The 18,307-nt window shown below is 38.1% G+C and overlaps 1 protein-coding gene across 8 annotated transcripts in view; it reads right to left on the bottom strand.

Moving 5' to 3' along the window:
- Positions 1-18,307, bottom strand: part of LOC132908869 (teneurin-a) — a 709,702-nt gene that overhangs the window by 232,501 nt on the left and 458,894 nt on the right. For all 8 annotated transcript variants that reach the window (XM_060963257.1, XM_060963282.1, XM_060963275.1 and 5 more), the window contains one exon: positions 13,277-13,352. In XM_060963257.1, coding sequence (XP_060819240.1) covers positions 13,277-13,352 — 76 coding nt within the window. The remainder of the gene's footprint in view (positions 1-13,276; positions 13,353-18,307) is intronic.

The following is an 18,307-nucleotide window of genomic DNA, read 5'->3' as shown; positions in this document are numbered from 1 at the left end:
AAAAAGGGATAAAAAGAGGAACGTGAATTAAAGTCGAGCCCTAAGTCGAGTGGGTGTGACCGGGAAAAAGTTTCGAGGGTGGTTTCGTGGCTTATCTGATTTTGTATGGAATATTACGAACGACACCTTTTCTTATTACATTTCGCTGAATTGATAACTCTAACGGTGATTTGATCCTTTTAGTTCATTTACGATTGCCTCAGCGTACAGCTGAATGTATGGAATTTGTACGAACAACGTAAATGAACGAGCTTTTTGTTCCCTTCTTTTTCCCTCGAATTTTCGTGATACGGAAACTTTGAAAAGTTTCTGCGTGCCTCGTATCTTTGCAGAATGCCATTTTGACATTATTACCGTACGAACGCTCTATTATTTAGCGATTGTGAATGTGGAGCGTATAAAAATATCGCGTTTCTTGTATCCAATTCTGCCTTCATATTCGAAAGCTAAAACTTATTTATAATTTAATTTATCTAAATCTACATTTACGTTAATTACTCCTAACTACCCCTTCCCTTGGATTATGTTTCAAATATACCATACACGATAGCAGTAATTATATTATAGCAATCCGAATAACAAGGTAATCCTTGGATAGCTAAAATAATTCTGCCAAGCAAAATAAAATAAGCACCTTCTTGGTAATATAAAATAAAAGGTCAGACACCCTCGTAAAGTCGTTTAAAATGAAATCATCTGGTCAATTTTTAAATCGTCCAGCATTTACAGTTCACTCAGCAAACCTTCGGTCGTGACTGTATCGTCGCTTGTAAATACAAAATTAAAAGGAACACGAACCGAGGAGCAAATTTCTTTACGACTGCCCATAACGTAGCGAGAAAAATGATTTGACCGCCGGAAATTCGTCGGTCTCCGTCCATCGTCGATGTCGGCAAGAGCCATCCAGTCGTTCGGATTGGATTAGAAAAATTTACGCGGATAGTCGGCGATATCGCGAAATAACGCCGGGAATCCGAGGTTAGCTCCGTCCCGGTATATCGATTGCTTTCTTTCGCGTTCGCCCCACGTTCGACCGAACGATAATATTGACTGCGCCGAGTCTTCCGTACACCACGCACGCCGCAGACTCCCCGCTGCTATTTCATATCGGTTCTCGCGAATCTCTCAGCCCTGTTTTTTCCCTTATATTTCGTTCCTCCGTTGTTTCTGCCGCGCCATTTTGCCATTTTCTTCTAACTTACTAGGACGCGCTGAGTCTAGTCTTGCTTATAATCTAACGACCATCGGATTGATTTTCCAAGCTTCCTGAAATTTTCTGCCGATTATTTACGTTGTTTGTATTAAGTAAGTTGATGTTCGTACAAATGAAATCATTTCGTTAAATATCGTTCAAATTCAAGTGACCTAATTTAACTCAAGATCGACTTATTTAGGAAAATAATATTAGTAAGTAGGAGATAAAAAGTAACGTCGTATTATCCGAAGATTTGAAAGCTTGCAAGATTTAGAGAAGAGAAAGGAGGCGGTCAAGAGATTTCAGATAAAAAAGAATCGTTATAAGGTGAAAAGAAGAAATTGTTTAATTTCGATTGGCCTTCGAAGGCAAACGAGTTATTGATAATTGGCAGCGGGCGCGCAATAATCTGCGTACGTTTAGCTTACCGTAGATGGTTAATTTTGTGGAATATATCCATATCCAAGAAGTATTATGCAACTAAACAGAGATTTAGAGGCGATTATGATGGTGGAATAATTTAAATAGCGAATTAGTAGGATTACGGAGGAAGTTGTTTTACTCTTAAGCACACCGAAACAAATACGAATGCGCAAAGGACAAAATAAAAATTCATACAAACGTATCAATAAATCGTATGAATCTTAATAAATTTAATTCGCTATTTAATAAATTTAAATGGCGAATTAGTAGGATTACGGAGGAAGTTGTTTTATTCTTAAGCACACCGAAACAAATATGAATGCGCAAAGGACGAAATAAAAATTCATACAAACGTATCAATAAATCGTACGAATCTTAATAAATTTAATTCGCTATTTAATAAATTTAAATAGCGAATTAGTAGGATTACGGAGGAAGTTGTTTTACTCTTAAGCACACCGAAACAAATATGAATGCGTAAAGGACGAAATAAAAATTCATACAAACGTATCGATAAATCGTACGAATCTTAATAAATTATTAACAAATAATTCAATAAATTGTCTACCTCGAAAAGAAAAATTTCACGTATCGCGAAAGTCTATTTACAAGCCTCGATCAACTATTTCCTATTATTTAGCCAGCTGAAATTCAGAAGCATTTTTCTCCTCAGTTTGTTGTCTGAGAAACAAGAGGTTGAGGAAGAAGAACAGAGAAATCCGTGAGCTTTGATCTCGGCTCTTGCGTACCCGCGACTCTTCACGATAAATAAATATCTCGGTAATTCGATGCTGGCCCATTAGAAGAAAAACAAGAGGACTCGTGTCGGATAGAGTTTTCCTCGAGAGCGGATAATTGAAATTGGAGCCTTGCTCGCTTCGCGTGCCCTTTTCTCAGCGGACTTCTTTTTTATGGAGTGTTTTCTTCCCGTTACAAGGACGTCTTTGCAATTTTTTTAATTACGTCAATGGTTTCTGTAGAAGAGCGTCGTGCTGGGGTAAGATTCGAGCGATCATCGAATTATTTCGATAGGCAGGGAAAATGTGATAGTATAATTGCAACAAACAATAAACGTCGTTTCAGGGTAACCAACGATCGATAGGCTCGTTAAAATCGTTCTTGTCAATGCTTGTCTTTTTCTAGGAAAAGCGAAGGAATATTTTGTCATCTTTAATCTCTGTTGAAAGCATTTGAATTTTCTTAGTGAAACATGCATCGTATTACGCGATAAATTACAACTTATTTTGTATTTTCTGTTTTAACAAAATTTTCTATTATACAACTGCGGAATATCGACGATATTCGATATTTGCGATATTTTTTCCCTGGCCTTCTCTATTTTCCTTTTTAATAAAGTCTCGTTTTCATTATTTTAGAATATTCGCATCATTCATGGGAAAGGGTGAAATGTTTGATCAAGAGAAATTTCACCAAGTGAATCACCGTCGTCTAAAAGATTAGATCTATCATCGACGTTCGAGCCACGGTCACGGAAACAACCACGTAATATATCTTCCGGCGGTGAACAGGTTTTTGCATAAATTGCAATTAACATACCATCAATTATAATTACGACAGACGCGCGCGTGTTCAAGCAGATTAATGTTTATGGTCGGAGAGAGGGAGCTTTATAAACGCGAAACTGAGTCGGCTGGCAAAGCGGGAATCGGACAGCAGTTCAAAGTATTCAGGGCCTCATTGACAATGTCAGGTAGTGCCTGTGCTAACCGTGACGTAGTGGCTTCGAAAATTTGACGTTGTCAGAATGATTTGCTTGAAACGTTGATTGTCAGATTCGTGGCAAATACAATACAAGACTGAGATTAATTTCTATCGCTGATATATGACGTTAGTATGTTCTGTACCATGATATTTAATAACGGTGAATCAAAAACAAAACTTTCAAATTTTGGTAAAAGAAATAAAGTGAAGATGTTCAAGAGATGTATTTAAACGAACCGCTCAAAAGACATAAAACAGAAAAAAGCAACCATGCTACAAATGGTATTATTATATTTATATTAGAATTTATTATCATTTACGTCATATCGTTGCGATAAATAAATTTTTGGTTCGCAAGCAAGCGATTTGTTTCTCGATAAAATAATTGGCGAAATTAAAAATTAAAATCAATCGGAAGGGTTAGGTTGGGGTTATAAAATTTTAAACAAAACGAAGTAATTAATTTGCGTTTCGTTCTTGTCCAATTTCCCACGATCATTGCCTTTAATTGAGAAAGAAAATTTTTCAATTACGGTTCGAATGCAAATATCCGTAGTTGAAATTAAACAAATCTGCGTCTTCACCACAAGCAAATGTGATTTGGTAATTCCGCGTCGTTCGTTTTCTCGATTTCAATTTGATGAATTTGTTTACGAAAAAGTGTGCGCGCTGTTGAACGCCACGTCACTTTGGATGCAAATTTCTGCATTCGGAAATTTTTGAGCGAAACGCGTCCCAGCTACCCTGTCGAAGAAGGATTTATGTCAACGGACCACGTGACACCCGATCACGATGCATCTCACATGCAACGCCGTAATTACCGGTGCAATCGAGAAATCCTGGTGCTTCGATGGTCTGTACGTGAAAATAGAAGTTCAACGAGTATATGCATTAACTATACGATGTGTGTATATGAAGAGTGGATTTTAATGTATTTATAATGTGACTCGTATAGAACATTTTTGATCAAATTAACGAATAACAAGCTATATATGATGCCAGTAATCATTAACTCAACATGTACCGGAATAATTAGACTGCAGATTTTTATACATTTATGGAAAAACCAAAGATTAAAAAATGGATATAATGAAAAAATACATAAAATATTGAAGTGCTTGTTATAATAATGGCGAAGAGAATATCTGTCTAGGTTTTATATTGTTTCAGATATGTCCATGAAAATGTGAAATTGTATAAATATTCACAGTATAGTAGTAATAATACTACGATTGAATCATTAAAAATTCGTACACTATGAGCGATTAATTACGTACGCATTAATCGTGTATCAATAAAATATTTCCTGAATATGTGATGTTCTGAAGCACGAATAAATAAATACTTCGTTTCTATGAAATGTTTTGTAGCACGAAACGAGTCAAAGCGATAAAATAATCTTTCATGTTAGAGGTTTATGAAGAGAAAGATATTTGGCAACGTCAAAATCGATTACCGTCGATTCGGTGCCACATTTAAATATCTTCTTAACATGGCGCATTAATCAGGACGAAAAAAAGTGGAGGGTAGGAAAAGAACAATTTCACGCGACGTGCTCGTCTTGCGTTTCCGTTTCCGACGGCCACGACACCCGTCAACGCGGACGCGTTAATTTTTGTACGGTATCCTGATTAAGAAGTTTTATTGTGCCGCGCCACGTAATTAACGATTAGTTGCGGAAGTTGTTTAATTACGAATTTAAATTACCAATATGACAGAAAGTTTCGCAAAACGAAAATTAACCCGCACGATTCCACGCTGACGGCTGTCCCGAATTTGAAGAATAGAGGTCACTAACCTTTACACCAAGAAAAGAATCTAGATTAGCGCGTTTATAACAACGAATGCCAATCTTTGATTTAAAAATGGGTTAATAGTGGTTTAAACAATTAAGCTGTTTAAATTTGAAACAGATATATATTGAAGAATATAAAACCTTCTAATTAAAAGTGCTTACTATTGGGTTGGCAACTAAGTGATTGCGGATTTTGTCAATACCACCTTATGACAAAATCCGCAATCACTTAGTTGCCAACCCAATATATAGTTCCAAAGCTTTTCAAAGTGTGGACGATATTAAGGCTGTGACAACCGTTGATATTACACTTTATGATGTTGCAATGTGCAAAATAATGTGACTACATACAAACAAAATTCCAATCGAAACTAAGCGATCACCATATTGTTAAGACAAAATTTAACTTAAATTCAATTAATAATTTTTCTTTCTTAATTTACCACAAACTCGATAAGGGCGTATTCCGCTGTTTCGATCAGCGACCCTTACATGATCACAGTAGAGTAAACAAACATTTCCAGGTCGAATTCTAAAATGACCTAGTCAGAACCCGGCGACTTTTAATCAACGAGCACGCGAGAACTCGGCTTTGCGATTTTACGATGTGTTCAGGACTATTTCTCGCCGCGCGATATCGATCATGGTCGTGCCCGAAATTACGTTCCGTTGTCACGGATTTACGCGTGAAATTTTACACGGGCCCTGTGCCGTGTAAACCGGCCAAGAGGCTGCCCGCTGCTGAAAAAATATTATCGTCGCGGTATCACACGATGTCACGCGAACGTGCACGCACGCGCACGCGGATTGTTATTAACACAGGTGCCAGTGTCGTGTTAGCTGTGGCCCCGGCATTCTTCTTTTTCACGGGCCCCATTCGTTCTCAGTTTCGCTAACCTCTGGAAAACGCGCTTCGTCCGTTTTACCCTTTTAACTTGGAAATGTTACAGTCCGGATGACAATACGCGAGTGTGATAAAAATTAAATTGGTAAAAGTTTTGATCCTGTTGAGAATTCTCCTATTACTTAGATTAGACTCGTGTTAAGCGTCGTTCTCGTTCCGCGAAAATTCCTTGTGTTTATGTTTCGCTGTTAAACACCCTAACGTGGCTTTTTCGAAAGAATTATTTTGTAGGGATGGTTTGACAAAAATCCAGAGCAACTTATTCCTAATTTCACTTAGAATACTGCAATAATGATTCGAGGGAATATTCTACGTAACGCAATCCTAATTTTAAATTAGATTAGATGCGTGGCGGGTCTAGCAAGCCGAAGGTGCCGCATACGAAGCCGTAAAGCTGTCGAAGAACGGTGGAAATTTCAAAGTTTCAAAGAATCGCAATCAACCCGAGTCCTAGAAAAGTAACAAACCAGCCGTCTCTCAGCATCCCCTACCACAATTTCCAACTCAGTAACGAAACAACCGAGGAAAAAAAAAGAAAAAAATTTCCTGGCGCGTACATTAAAAACTCCTTGCTTCCATACAAGCCACAACGCCATATTCTGCTCAATTACCCTCGACGAATTTCAAGCGAGGCTTGAATTGTGAATTACACGTTACAATCCTGCGGAATAACAATAACAACAACCACGACACCGACAATGGGGATATTGTAACGCAATTACGGTCGTGTTTCTTCGAGCGTACTAACCAAAGAGACGTCCCCTTCGCCTCTCCGCCACCTTGAAGAAGCATAGATGGGGATAAAGAAGCGAAGAGAGAAGAAAAATAAGGGCCCGGGCGCGTTTTGCGTCTCGTGAAAAGCGTAAGATCCTTTTTGTTACTTCATTCGACGCAAGCATAAAAGCTGGAAAACTGAGTAAGAAGAAGGGAAACAGATAGAGGAACCGAGCAGGGTTGGAGTCACGTGAATTGAGGCCGAGATTAAGACGTCTGGAGGGATTAACCCCTTGACTATAGGTGACGCGAGACTGGAACCTGAAGTAGATAGTCGAGGGACATTTTTAGGAGGTTCAGACATCTGGTAGAATAATTATGAATTTGATTTCTAGTAATTATTATTATTTACATAACGTTGTTTGTATGTACGACACAGAAATTTAGCTCTACCTGACCGATTCTACTTGAATCAATTTAAACGAAGCCTTCGAATGGATACTATTTGCTATTTAAAATCTCTACTCACGATTAAATATTTATTGCAATTATGTAGGCGAATGTATAACTTTAACACTTGTTTGTTGTTTATAAATCTAGTTTATCAGAACAAGACGATATTTCCTTGAATATTACATACTTCCAAAATGTCATTTATTGGGAGAATCGAAGAAATTCCTCGACAAAGCAAAAAGCTTTTGGAGGAATGTGCAGCGGATATCGATTAAAAAGGGAAGTCAGTAGAGAAAGGTAAACTGTCACGATGGTATCTAACGATAAATCTTTTGGAAGCCTTATCGTCGCGCCTCATAATTTCACGATCTCGTGTAAAACATCGATGGTCGTCGTACGCCCTTCGATACTATAGCGACCATCGGTATCGTCATGACCTTTTGTATCCACGACGAGCAGGTTCAACATTTGTTCCAAAAATATTACACCGTGGCAAGTTTTGCTACATCGAAATTCTGAATTCCGCGAGTTTCATTGCGCCGATGCTTGTGTTTTGTTTCCAGTTATTTACGTTTCAAATTTGAACGTTACGAATATCATTGCATATGTATTCTGTTATTACTGAAAATATTTTTCGAAAATTTTCCTCTCTATCATACAAGGAGCACGAGTACTGTGTATTTACATTAAACTGTAATTTATTTTATAATGTATACAAATCGCGTGGAAGTGAGTCTCCAATTAAATGGATTCGCTAAATTTTATACTATAAAGATTCACCGACAACCTGAATATTCCGGTATTTAAAAAATCAGAATGAAAGGAATAGAAAAAGTATCAGAACAATATTTTTATTCCTTTGATATATGTTACATGATCGTAACACCTAATAAATGAAAATAACAGCGTACAATAATAATAATAATGAATAATTGTTGCATTCGGATTAAAACTCAACCTACAAGAAGATTAAAAGCTCTGGAACAGTTTTATATGTATGAAACGTAACGTTTAGATGGTTTATACGTGCAGTAGCGAAACACTGATAAATAAGCGAAGCATTTTCCTCGATACATTCCTTCTCTTCGAACAATAACGAGTGTGTCTTTGTTTTTATTTTGCGAAAACTCCACCAGTCAGGAGTCTCGAGAGGAACGATATCGAGGAGATAAAGATGGATAAGGTGCGGCAACGATCGGGAAAAGAGAAGAATCCAAAGGCTTTACTTTCGATCGAGTGCGGACGGAGGTTCTTTTAGCGGAATTGCTTCAGTTAATATGTGATAAGTGCTAACGACGATTGCCTTCGTTCGATCCTATTGAAACAGAAGATGGTTACATCGACGTCTATATTGGAAATTATCCTCTGAATTTTGCAAATCTAAAGTGTCTCATCTTGGTATCGTGTAAATGTGAACACCAATACAAACGTGATACACAATTTAAACACTGGCAATTTTCCGGAGACGAAAGTTTTCGAAAGCTAACAGGAAACTTCGTTCTTTAACTTAACTTCGATGATGTTTGTTGTATGTGAATAACGTTAAGAGGAGGTAAATTTCAAAGGCATTTTAGTTATTGCGTGAAATTTATGCAGAGAAGTTAGAAGAAACCATTTGTAGCATAAAACCGACAGGGGTAAAGAAATACTTCTTGAAATAATATAACGAATTACGTAAGTACGTGCAGGTGGTTTGGCGGCAACATGTTTATTCTCACGAAGGAATGTGTTTACCTTCCTGTAAAACGTGAATATACTCGTTCGCATTCAAAATATAGTTGTGCTATTGTTTGGAAAGGATAATAACGCATTAAAACACGTTGCGTTATTTCACAAGGTTTTGCATAGCTTCTTACTTAATTAACAAATAATATTTTACTTCCAAGTTCTGTCATTCGATACATAATCCCTTTCTTAAACTATACAGAATATATCCGAGACGATTCTGACAGCGAAACGATGAAAAGGTTTATATACAAAGACGAAACACATCTTACATCTTCGACTTTTACGTACAGAATCACGTTCTTCTCGGTTGTAGCAGGATTTCGGAAACACCCTATGTGAAATAGCCACGTAAAATCCGTTTCTCAGCTAGACTTCAGCTAACCTCTCCTCGCAGCGAGAGTTTGACTTGCGAATCGCATTAATATATCTTAGCAAACTCCTAGTCGTCAAGATCAAGCAAATTCTAAGAAAGAATTGTAAAGGAATTCGCAGTACGAGAAACACCATCAATGATCATTACCACTCTCTGTATTGAACAGCGAGAGTCGTTAACGATCCACGTTCTACGAAAGCGGTGGAGAGAAAAAAAGGGACACGAAGCGAGGTTAGGACCGACGGATGCGGTGGAACAGCGGGAGGAAGGATGAAACCTTTGGCGAGGGACACGCGTGTGTCCTTTCGGCTGCCGGTTGCCTCAGCAACAGAGTACCTTCCGTCTCGCTGACCCGTCGTTTCCGGTGACACGGATGGCCTTTCCTCTCTTCGACGTTTCAACCCCGGCTGGAACGCGTCTCCGAAGAAGAGAGGAAAGGAAAAAAAAAATGTACGAGAGTCAGGGGAGGCCGGTAAAGGCCGCCATTGTTCGACGATGGCCCAACTATTTTTCGTGGTGGAACGAGGGGGAAGAAAAAAAAAAGAAGAAAGTTTCGCGAGTTCGCTGTTGAAATTATTCGCCGCGCAGATGGAACCACGAGACATCGAGATTCGGGACCGATGTTTTTACGGCATCACTCGATTTACGAATATCGCTGGAAGGAACGGAATTTAATTTGACCAGAGAATGCTTTTCGTAGATGGTTTTTGGTGAACCTAGTGGATCGAATAATGGAGCTGGATATTGTGGAGCAGAAATGGCCGATGTATAGGGGGTGAAATCGTGAATGGTTCATTGGAACTCTATACGGATTATATCACGTTATTGGTAACGGTTATCTAAGTTGAATTTGTTTTTTTTTTTTTACTGGTACGTATATTTTCTTTTTTCATATTTATAACTTTTTGCTATTATTCCTCTTCCGAGTATTCGTTACATTCGAACAAATATTTCGACATTTACTCTGTTCCATACAAGTAGGGTATTTTTGGATTGTGGGAGACTGTCGAAAAGTGGGAATTAATATTTAATCGACTGAAACGACGAGTTCGATTACACGAGAAGGGATCATTTTTCGCGTCGTTTCTCCGGTTGAAAAAAAGTACATAAACCGCACGATTAAACAGGTTTGCTCAGAACCATTCGGCTGTGACCTCGTTTCACGCTGCATCCGTTTAATCGTGAGTATAACTCCATTAAGTCGTACTTAAATATCACTTAAACGCCGCGCAAATTCATTCCTCTCGGACTATTACTCTTCTGTGAAATTCAGGGAAACAATAAGAATATGAAATTTGTACATCCAGTGGAAAATCATGCAGCTCTGTACGAACTTATGTTTTTCATTAAACAATTTTTTAAGAGACTACATTAAGCTCGTTGTTTATCAAACAAAAAAGAAAATTAATTAATTTGTTTTCATGCTTGTTTATATATATATATATATATATATATTATGTATAATAATTTATATGGCTGACAAAATTATGAAATTTGTAAAAAATTATCATATTTATAAAATAATTTATGAAAGAACATTCTCATACGTTGTTAAATATCATGTATACTTTATTTATGAAAGTTGATAATGAAGGCTATTACAAAACTCATTAAAATTCGATATATGTGTGTCAGAGTAAATTTCATATTTCTTAACTTGGCTGATAACGTGTGACGATATGACAAAATTTAATGAGCGGCATTGACCCATCAAATTCAAAGAAACGACATTTCATATTCACATCGATCTAATATTTACTCAATGATCCTCTGTTTTTAATGCATTGGAACGTTTCCATTATATGTATATAATATTATATGCTGCAACTTCGATTATTGGAATATTCCAAATGCGTATACGGAGTATCCCACAGGTTTCTATACAAACTTTCCTACCGTGTTCAGCGGCTAAAAATAACATAAAAGTAGTATATAAATGATAATTTTTAACCCCGTAGCGTTTCAGAATCTTAAACTTTAATATCAATTGATCAACGTACTATATTCCGGATTCCAGAGCATAGAACACAGAGTTTCAATAATTTATTTCAGTGCACGAATATTTCTTCTCATACGATAAAATGTAACTAATAAATATATAATAATAAAAATATTAATAAAACCAAACTTCGAATTCTTCTAGAAATTCGACATTATTTTTAAAGCTACAATATTACGCACTAGAATTATTACTCGGCAGTTTTCCATCAATTTTCCTAAGGAAAAATACTCTAGAAATCTAAAAAAAAAAAAAACCAATAAATCTACTCGAAGCGCAATAAAAGTAACGACACAAAATAAATAGCGGCCTAATTCGATATGCATCGTCAACGACGAACAAATCTACGAAAGCAAAGAAAGAAGGACAGCCTATAAAATGGAGGGGAGATCCACAGGACAACGTACTAAATATTTTAAAAGTTCGATTCATTTGAATCGAAATGTCTTCGAATCGTCGTCCCTGTCCGTTCGTCGATAATTTTATTCGCGGTTATTGCTCTTCCGATCACGTTCGAGCTCTATTCAACCGAATGATTTGAATATTCTCAACTTCTCCATTCTTTTAAAATTCCACGAGCCACGAGAGTTTGGAAGAATCGCCGTTGGCGAATTCGAAATTGTCGCGTTGGTTTCGTGCGTCGGTTTTATTGGCAGGGCGAACGCGAGCTCAGGGAACCGTTAATGACTCGCTAATTGCCGAAAGTGGCCAGCCAAAGATTTGTAATCGTTAGAGAGACAGTAAACGACAGCCTCGCGGTGGATAATGGCACTTCTGCGGTTCGATACCGTTGTTTTCATGTCGCTAATATCGTAGCTCGTATTACAGACCAGCCAAGTGTTGAACGAGGTGGACGCGTCTGGCGTTAAATTAACATCAAATCCCTGAATGCTGTTATGTTGACTATTCGCTAGTTTTTCTTCTTCGTTACTGTAGTATCCTGTAGGATAGGATATACAGTGGCTCACGGAAATATCATTTGATACGTACGATATATCCAAGTGACAGAATATTCAGACTTTAGGCAGAAAAGAAGAAATATAAGATAAAGTAACAAACGAATAGTAGTTTATACAGCCATAGGACAAAACTTATTTTGGTTAAGTACAACTATTTACGAGCGTTGTACCATTTGTATCTTGGAATATATTTGAGATGTAGCATAAAACGTTGAGACACTTTAATAAATCAATGACAATGTTCTTCCATTCTTCCCGGTCACGGCAAGTGTTCTTTCCTCCTCTTCAGTCAATAGCGAGCCTCTCCTGCCAAGTAGCGTTTTTCTTTTCACAATACACTTCGATAACGCTACTGCTGTGACAAATTGACGACGAAAATTTAACACAAGTGAAGATTATTTACGAAAAATATGATTTTTTCATGACTACCCTCTCTATATTCTGTATATTCTTTCGTGATTCTTTCATTTTAATGAAGAAATGGCGTACTTTAATACATCAAACAAAAATTGATCCCACCAAGAATTCTAACAAAAAAAAAAAAAAAAAAAAAAAAAAAAAAGGACAAGAAGAACCAGTTTGGAAGTAACTTAATTCTATAATCGACTGTCCGAAGTACACCTGCGCCTCCTACGCCAAATCAATTTCAAATTGCCGCTCGTGTTTCGGGAAAAATCGTAAATGATTCGTATTGGATCGATCGTAACGGTGAAGCAGAGAAGAGTCGGTTGATTTCATGTTCCTGGGACGGATCGAGGGACGCGTTTCCGAAGCAGAGTCAACAGCACGGTCGATTTTTCGTGGCTTAATTCAACCATGCGAAATCCGGCAACTAGGTAAACCGATAAGTCTCGTGGATTTGTTGGCGGCCGCGCGAAAAATCCGCTTACGCGATCTGGCTTACGCGGAAATCTGTGTTATTGCCTTCTCGAATATGGATGCGCCGGGCGACGTTCTCGATCGAGATCTCGCGTGGGAAATTCGTCGCGTCTACCTCCTACTACCACTTACCTGGTTACGGTTGGAGTGGAAGCGACCCCTGGGGACCGAGCCGGGTAGCTTCGTGGATTCCCTGACATCAAGTACTCTGTAACAAACAAACGGAAACGTGCTTAATCCATCCTGTTGTAACTAATTCAGGTGAACAGTTTTGTGAATGTTGGGACGATTTTAGGCGCACGGCAAAGTTACGAGAGCTGAATTTATAGAGATAGGATCGACGAAAGAGTAGAAATTTGTAATTTTATGGTGAGTCGGAAAATACATATCGTGATTTGTTGTACAGTTAATCAATCTATGACTTAACCACTATCGGTGGGCGTATAGTCCACGATAGATCCACCTGTTGTATTGTAAATTTCTGAACCTTTCCTTCTAAGTTCTAAAACACCAACTTCCCTAAATACAATCCATTGCAAATATATTTTACCATTCTAAACGTTAAATAATATAGAATTTATAAACGATAGAACTTAATTTAGAAATCCGAGCAAGTTACGAAAGCTCGTCTTTGATTTGCTGGCGAACTATATGACAATTTAACCAGTGTAGCGACGTACAATTTCTCGCGTTATGGCACGCAGAATTGGCTCGATTGAAATGTAACGAGGCCGGTAACGAGGCGAAGAAAATCAGCTGCTTAACTGAAACCCGACGCTGGCCTGCGTTTCCGCCGTTATAGATTAACAACGAGCAACTTCCGTAAAAGTAACGACCACGTAACTAGCGTCTTGTTAGCGGGGGCAAGCGTCAGAAGTTACGACATAGCGGCTGATCTCCGCTAGTAGCAGCAACTTGACCTACGTAGCCGCCACGAGATAATTGAATTTATTAGATACGAGTCGCCAGACTTTTACCCCAGTGTTCACGAATTATAGTTCCGCGGTTACTTACGAGCTTACGCAGACGGTTCTAAGGGTGTACTTGCTTCTTCTTATAGATTAGGTTCAACATAGGTTTCCTATATCATCAGTGTACAATAACACTCCCAAAATGTCATTCTATAGTTGAGAGTTAAGATTTTATTTATTTTATAGAAATATTTCCATTTTAGTATGATATAATAAAGAAGCACAGTGTAGAATGGAGGTTAGGATTTCATAAAGTTTCCTAACCTCACTCACCGTTCCTAGAAACCTGTATCATCTTCTTCAACGAATAATATCAATATATTGCAATCTACGAAACATCAAACGAAAAGTACACCATACAGCACAGAGCTGTGAGAATATCCCCTAGATAATTTTTATCTACGAACATCTCTTCATACTTCTTTAATATTCTTTGATGTCAACGTACATAAACGAATACATATCGCTTATTTATTATACATACTATAAGCCATCGCATAGTGGTTTCTAGCATTCAATGTCATTCAAAATTCCCTTAGCCCTTACATTCGAAACAAGAAGTACTATATCCATGTGAGCATAAAGTATCGTATTATTAAACACGAGGTACATCGATATAACCAAGAAAAGCAACAACAGCACCACGAAATCTGCATCGAAACGCGTATTAGCGCACCGAGAGCCGGATCTGCTGGTTAATTTTTAAGCCTTCTTTCTCGGTCGATGTCAGTCTGACGTTGCAATTCAATTCTGCCCTCCTTCATGCACAGTCCCAGGAAGCCAGCAGCGGCTCGAAATGTCATGCATATTCTAGTTGGTGGAACATCGCGAACCGACGTTCCCTTTATCTGTATAGTTAATGACTTCATAACTAATGTAGCTGCTACTGACGTTCTTCCATCGATCGGACCAAATCAGCCGTTGCACTTTTTGTCTTCAGAACACCATAAACGCTTTCCATGGATTAAGTCGATCGTCTCACCTTTCGTTCCTCGGTCGGTAACACCAGTACTTGCGCGGAACTGATTTTGGAGGTTAGGACGCGTGGCGTGGTGAGGTTAGGACGCGTGTCGTGGTGAGGTTAGGACGCGTGTCGTGGTGAGGTTAGGTAGGTTGTTTCTTTGTCTATGCGGAGAAAGTAACGAGTAATGCGTCAAGCGTTAGAAGATACATGCGTAGAGCATTATTGTAAAGTTCTAAATGATCTTAAGTACAGTAACGTATCAATTGTTATGAACTTTGCGAGTTAAAAAAGATTTTCATGAAATCATTCCCGTAAACACCTAAACACATTAGCCATCACCTATCCCAAGAAGAATAGAATACCAGAGTTCAAGTCTGAAGTCTCTTCTTGAAATTACCAATTAAACCAAACGTTGAAACCAGAGGATAAAAAAAAGGAAAGAAGAAAAAAAAAGGAAACAAAGAAGTTTGGTTGGAGAAAGAAAAAAATTACTGAAGCTGAACGGCGAGTCATTAGCGAACAGAAGAAAGGAGGTTAACGTTCCTTCTTGCGCTTCGACGCAGCAAAGTTTCGTCTTCATCGGACCGGAGGCAAGGTTGTTTCAAGACGTCTTTCGCCCCTTTATCTGCCCGGCAATTCGTCACTGTCCTCGCGTTCCAGGATTTTTACGAAATTCTCTGGATCCTCAGGGCACGCTTCGGTACACAACAGCATGACGAATCGTCGTCGCGATATTGTTCTTTTCGAATCTCCAGGATTTACGAACTACCAAGAGCAGAATACTTGCGCGCGCGCGCGCGCGCCATCTCGCTGGACAAGGATGTTCTTAAATTTGACTAGTCTACACACGGATATATGTGGAAATTATCGAATGTCTGAAAATTATTCGAATATTAAATATCAAGTTTTTCATAGACGATGGAGCGCATAATATTATGAATAACAAAAAATATTTGACAAGGAAATAAAATACTGCTAGATAGAAGGTTATTTGAAAATAAAATGTGGAATTCTGTGCAGAGGATAGAGCACATAATATTATTCGGAAAATTTTATTCGTATTCTGGAATGAGAGAAAATATTTGACAAGAGAATCGCATAAAATGTTTTACTCTCGGATTTTAATGAAACTTTGTAAATAGAAAAGTAAAAAGTTATTTGATCCATATCCGTAAATACGAGATATTCAATAATAGATGTTTAACAATAAAAAATATATATCCTTTGGAAGAAAAAATATTACTACTAGCAAATAATATTTTGTTGATGTTCCTTTAGACTTCTAAATCAACAAGCTACTATTCGTATTATTTGTATATAACTTTGTTTACGATATTATCAACCAATGATATCAATTATTTTCATTATGATCAAAATAAGTCAGTGTGATCTCTACAGGGATGAATAAATGACCTTCCTTTTAAAGACGTATGAAGTATGTGAGTCAGAATCGATCATCTAGATAACACCTGTCAAATATGTATTTCCAACGAAATATCTTGTTTGTTATTTGAGTAGATATTACAATGAACGTGGATATCGATTGTTTCCCCCTCGTGTTGACTTTCAAGTCACACGTGTGTACCGAAGAGCCCCGTGATAAGAACTGCACAAGCTATCCGATGCAACTGGACCATTCGTGCAACTGTAAACTGCAATTATACTACTCCCTTGTGTTCACAGCCTGTTCGTGTTTACTAACAACTCATCGCGTTCGTACGCATTGGTCGTTTTCTAATATCTTGAAGATGCAGTTGTTTCGCAGTTCGTTTTAATTCCTGTATAATTTATCTTATATCAATTTTACATATGCTAAATGTTCAAACAGTCTTTAGAGTAAACTATCAGATATAATAAATTTTATTTTCAATCCTGACTAACATTATTAACTTTCACGATACAGTATCCTCTGTAAATTTGTTTAAAAATTTAACGCTGCTAAAGCCTAGCCGGCTGGTAATGGACCAAGACAAACTTGCTTCGTATCTCTAATCAGCATACTTATGTGAGATATCTCGTACTGTATATCGTTATATACAGAATGTTCGCTATATTCAATGATATATGTACATACCGCGTACGTACCACCTACTACTGCACATTCACTAATCGCGAGATCATGTGCACGTACTGTTCCTGATATTGTTCTTTCATACGGCGAGAATTTACGAACTACGAAGAGCAAACCTGGGAAGCAGGTTGTGCGTACGCGCGAGCACGCTGACTTAACAAACATGATCTTAGCAAACACCTCGAGTCCGCGGAGGCAGCATCGCTGCACTGGCTAAAAACTGTACGGCTAATTTCCATGGAGTCCGCTTAATCCAATTTACGACTCGCTGAAACATTTATGCCGCGTAAAATTTGCTTATGCAAATCACACGCAGTAGTTATCAACCTGGCATAGTTTTGCACGTTGCTCTGACTTTAACGATCGCGGTCATCTTTTTTTTCTGATCAATTATTTGAGGTATTCAGTCGCGATAATTTCGACCTTGAATAAATAACGAATCGAACAACTGACTTTAACCTTGCCACTTTGTTCAACGATTCAATTTGTTCAGAAATTACGAAACATTTGATATGAAAAGGTCCTCCAAACCTGCACCTAAGGTTATGCCTGAATTTCTACTGGATTCTACTAGATCTAGTTACAAATTAACCTTTGTTCGTTCTATTTTCTATCTGAGAAATTGAAAAACGTATAATTGATAGTGAAGCAAGCGGAAAGCTACGTATTACGAGTATTTGCACAAAAATAATATGGCCAATTATAATACACATTCCACGTGAAACTGTCATTTCTGGCCGACACTGTCAGCCACAGCTGTCTCTCGATAATGTCACGAATCATGCTGGCCATTCTGCAGGGATCAAACAATCCAGTCGAACACATTTCACTCTCAAAGCAGCGCGTAAGTGGACGCAAAGACGTAACACGGCGTGAGGAGTCCATTGTTAGAATCGCGAGATGTTTGTTACGCGAACCGATACAGGGCCGATCAGAGGAATGTAGAACTACTGAACCTTACGTACCTTCGCAGCTGCGATCGAAATTACGGCGTCATTTGCAGACGGAGGGTCCAGGTCGAGATCAAAGGCTTTGATCGTTGCACGCGAGAGACACTGTGACAGATCGAGCTAGAACGCGCCACCCTTTGTAACAACGAGCATAAATTGTTGCGCGTCAGACACGCGGTCACCGGTCATTTCACACACGTAAACAGT

The sequence above is a fragment of the Bombus pascuorum genome, chromosome 1 (genome assembly GCF_905332965.1).
Source record: "Bombus pascuorum chromosome 1, iyBomPasc1.1, whole genome shotgun sequence".
In the NCBI taxonomy this organism is placed as follows: Eukaryota; Metazoa; Arthropoda; class Insecta; order Hymenoptera; family Apidae; genus Bombus; species Bombus pascuorum.
Note: the sequence above shows the minus strand (reverse complement) of the source record. Positions and strands in the feature narration are given on the sequence as shown.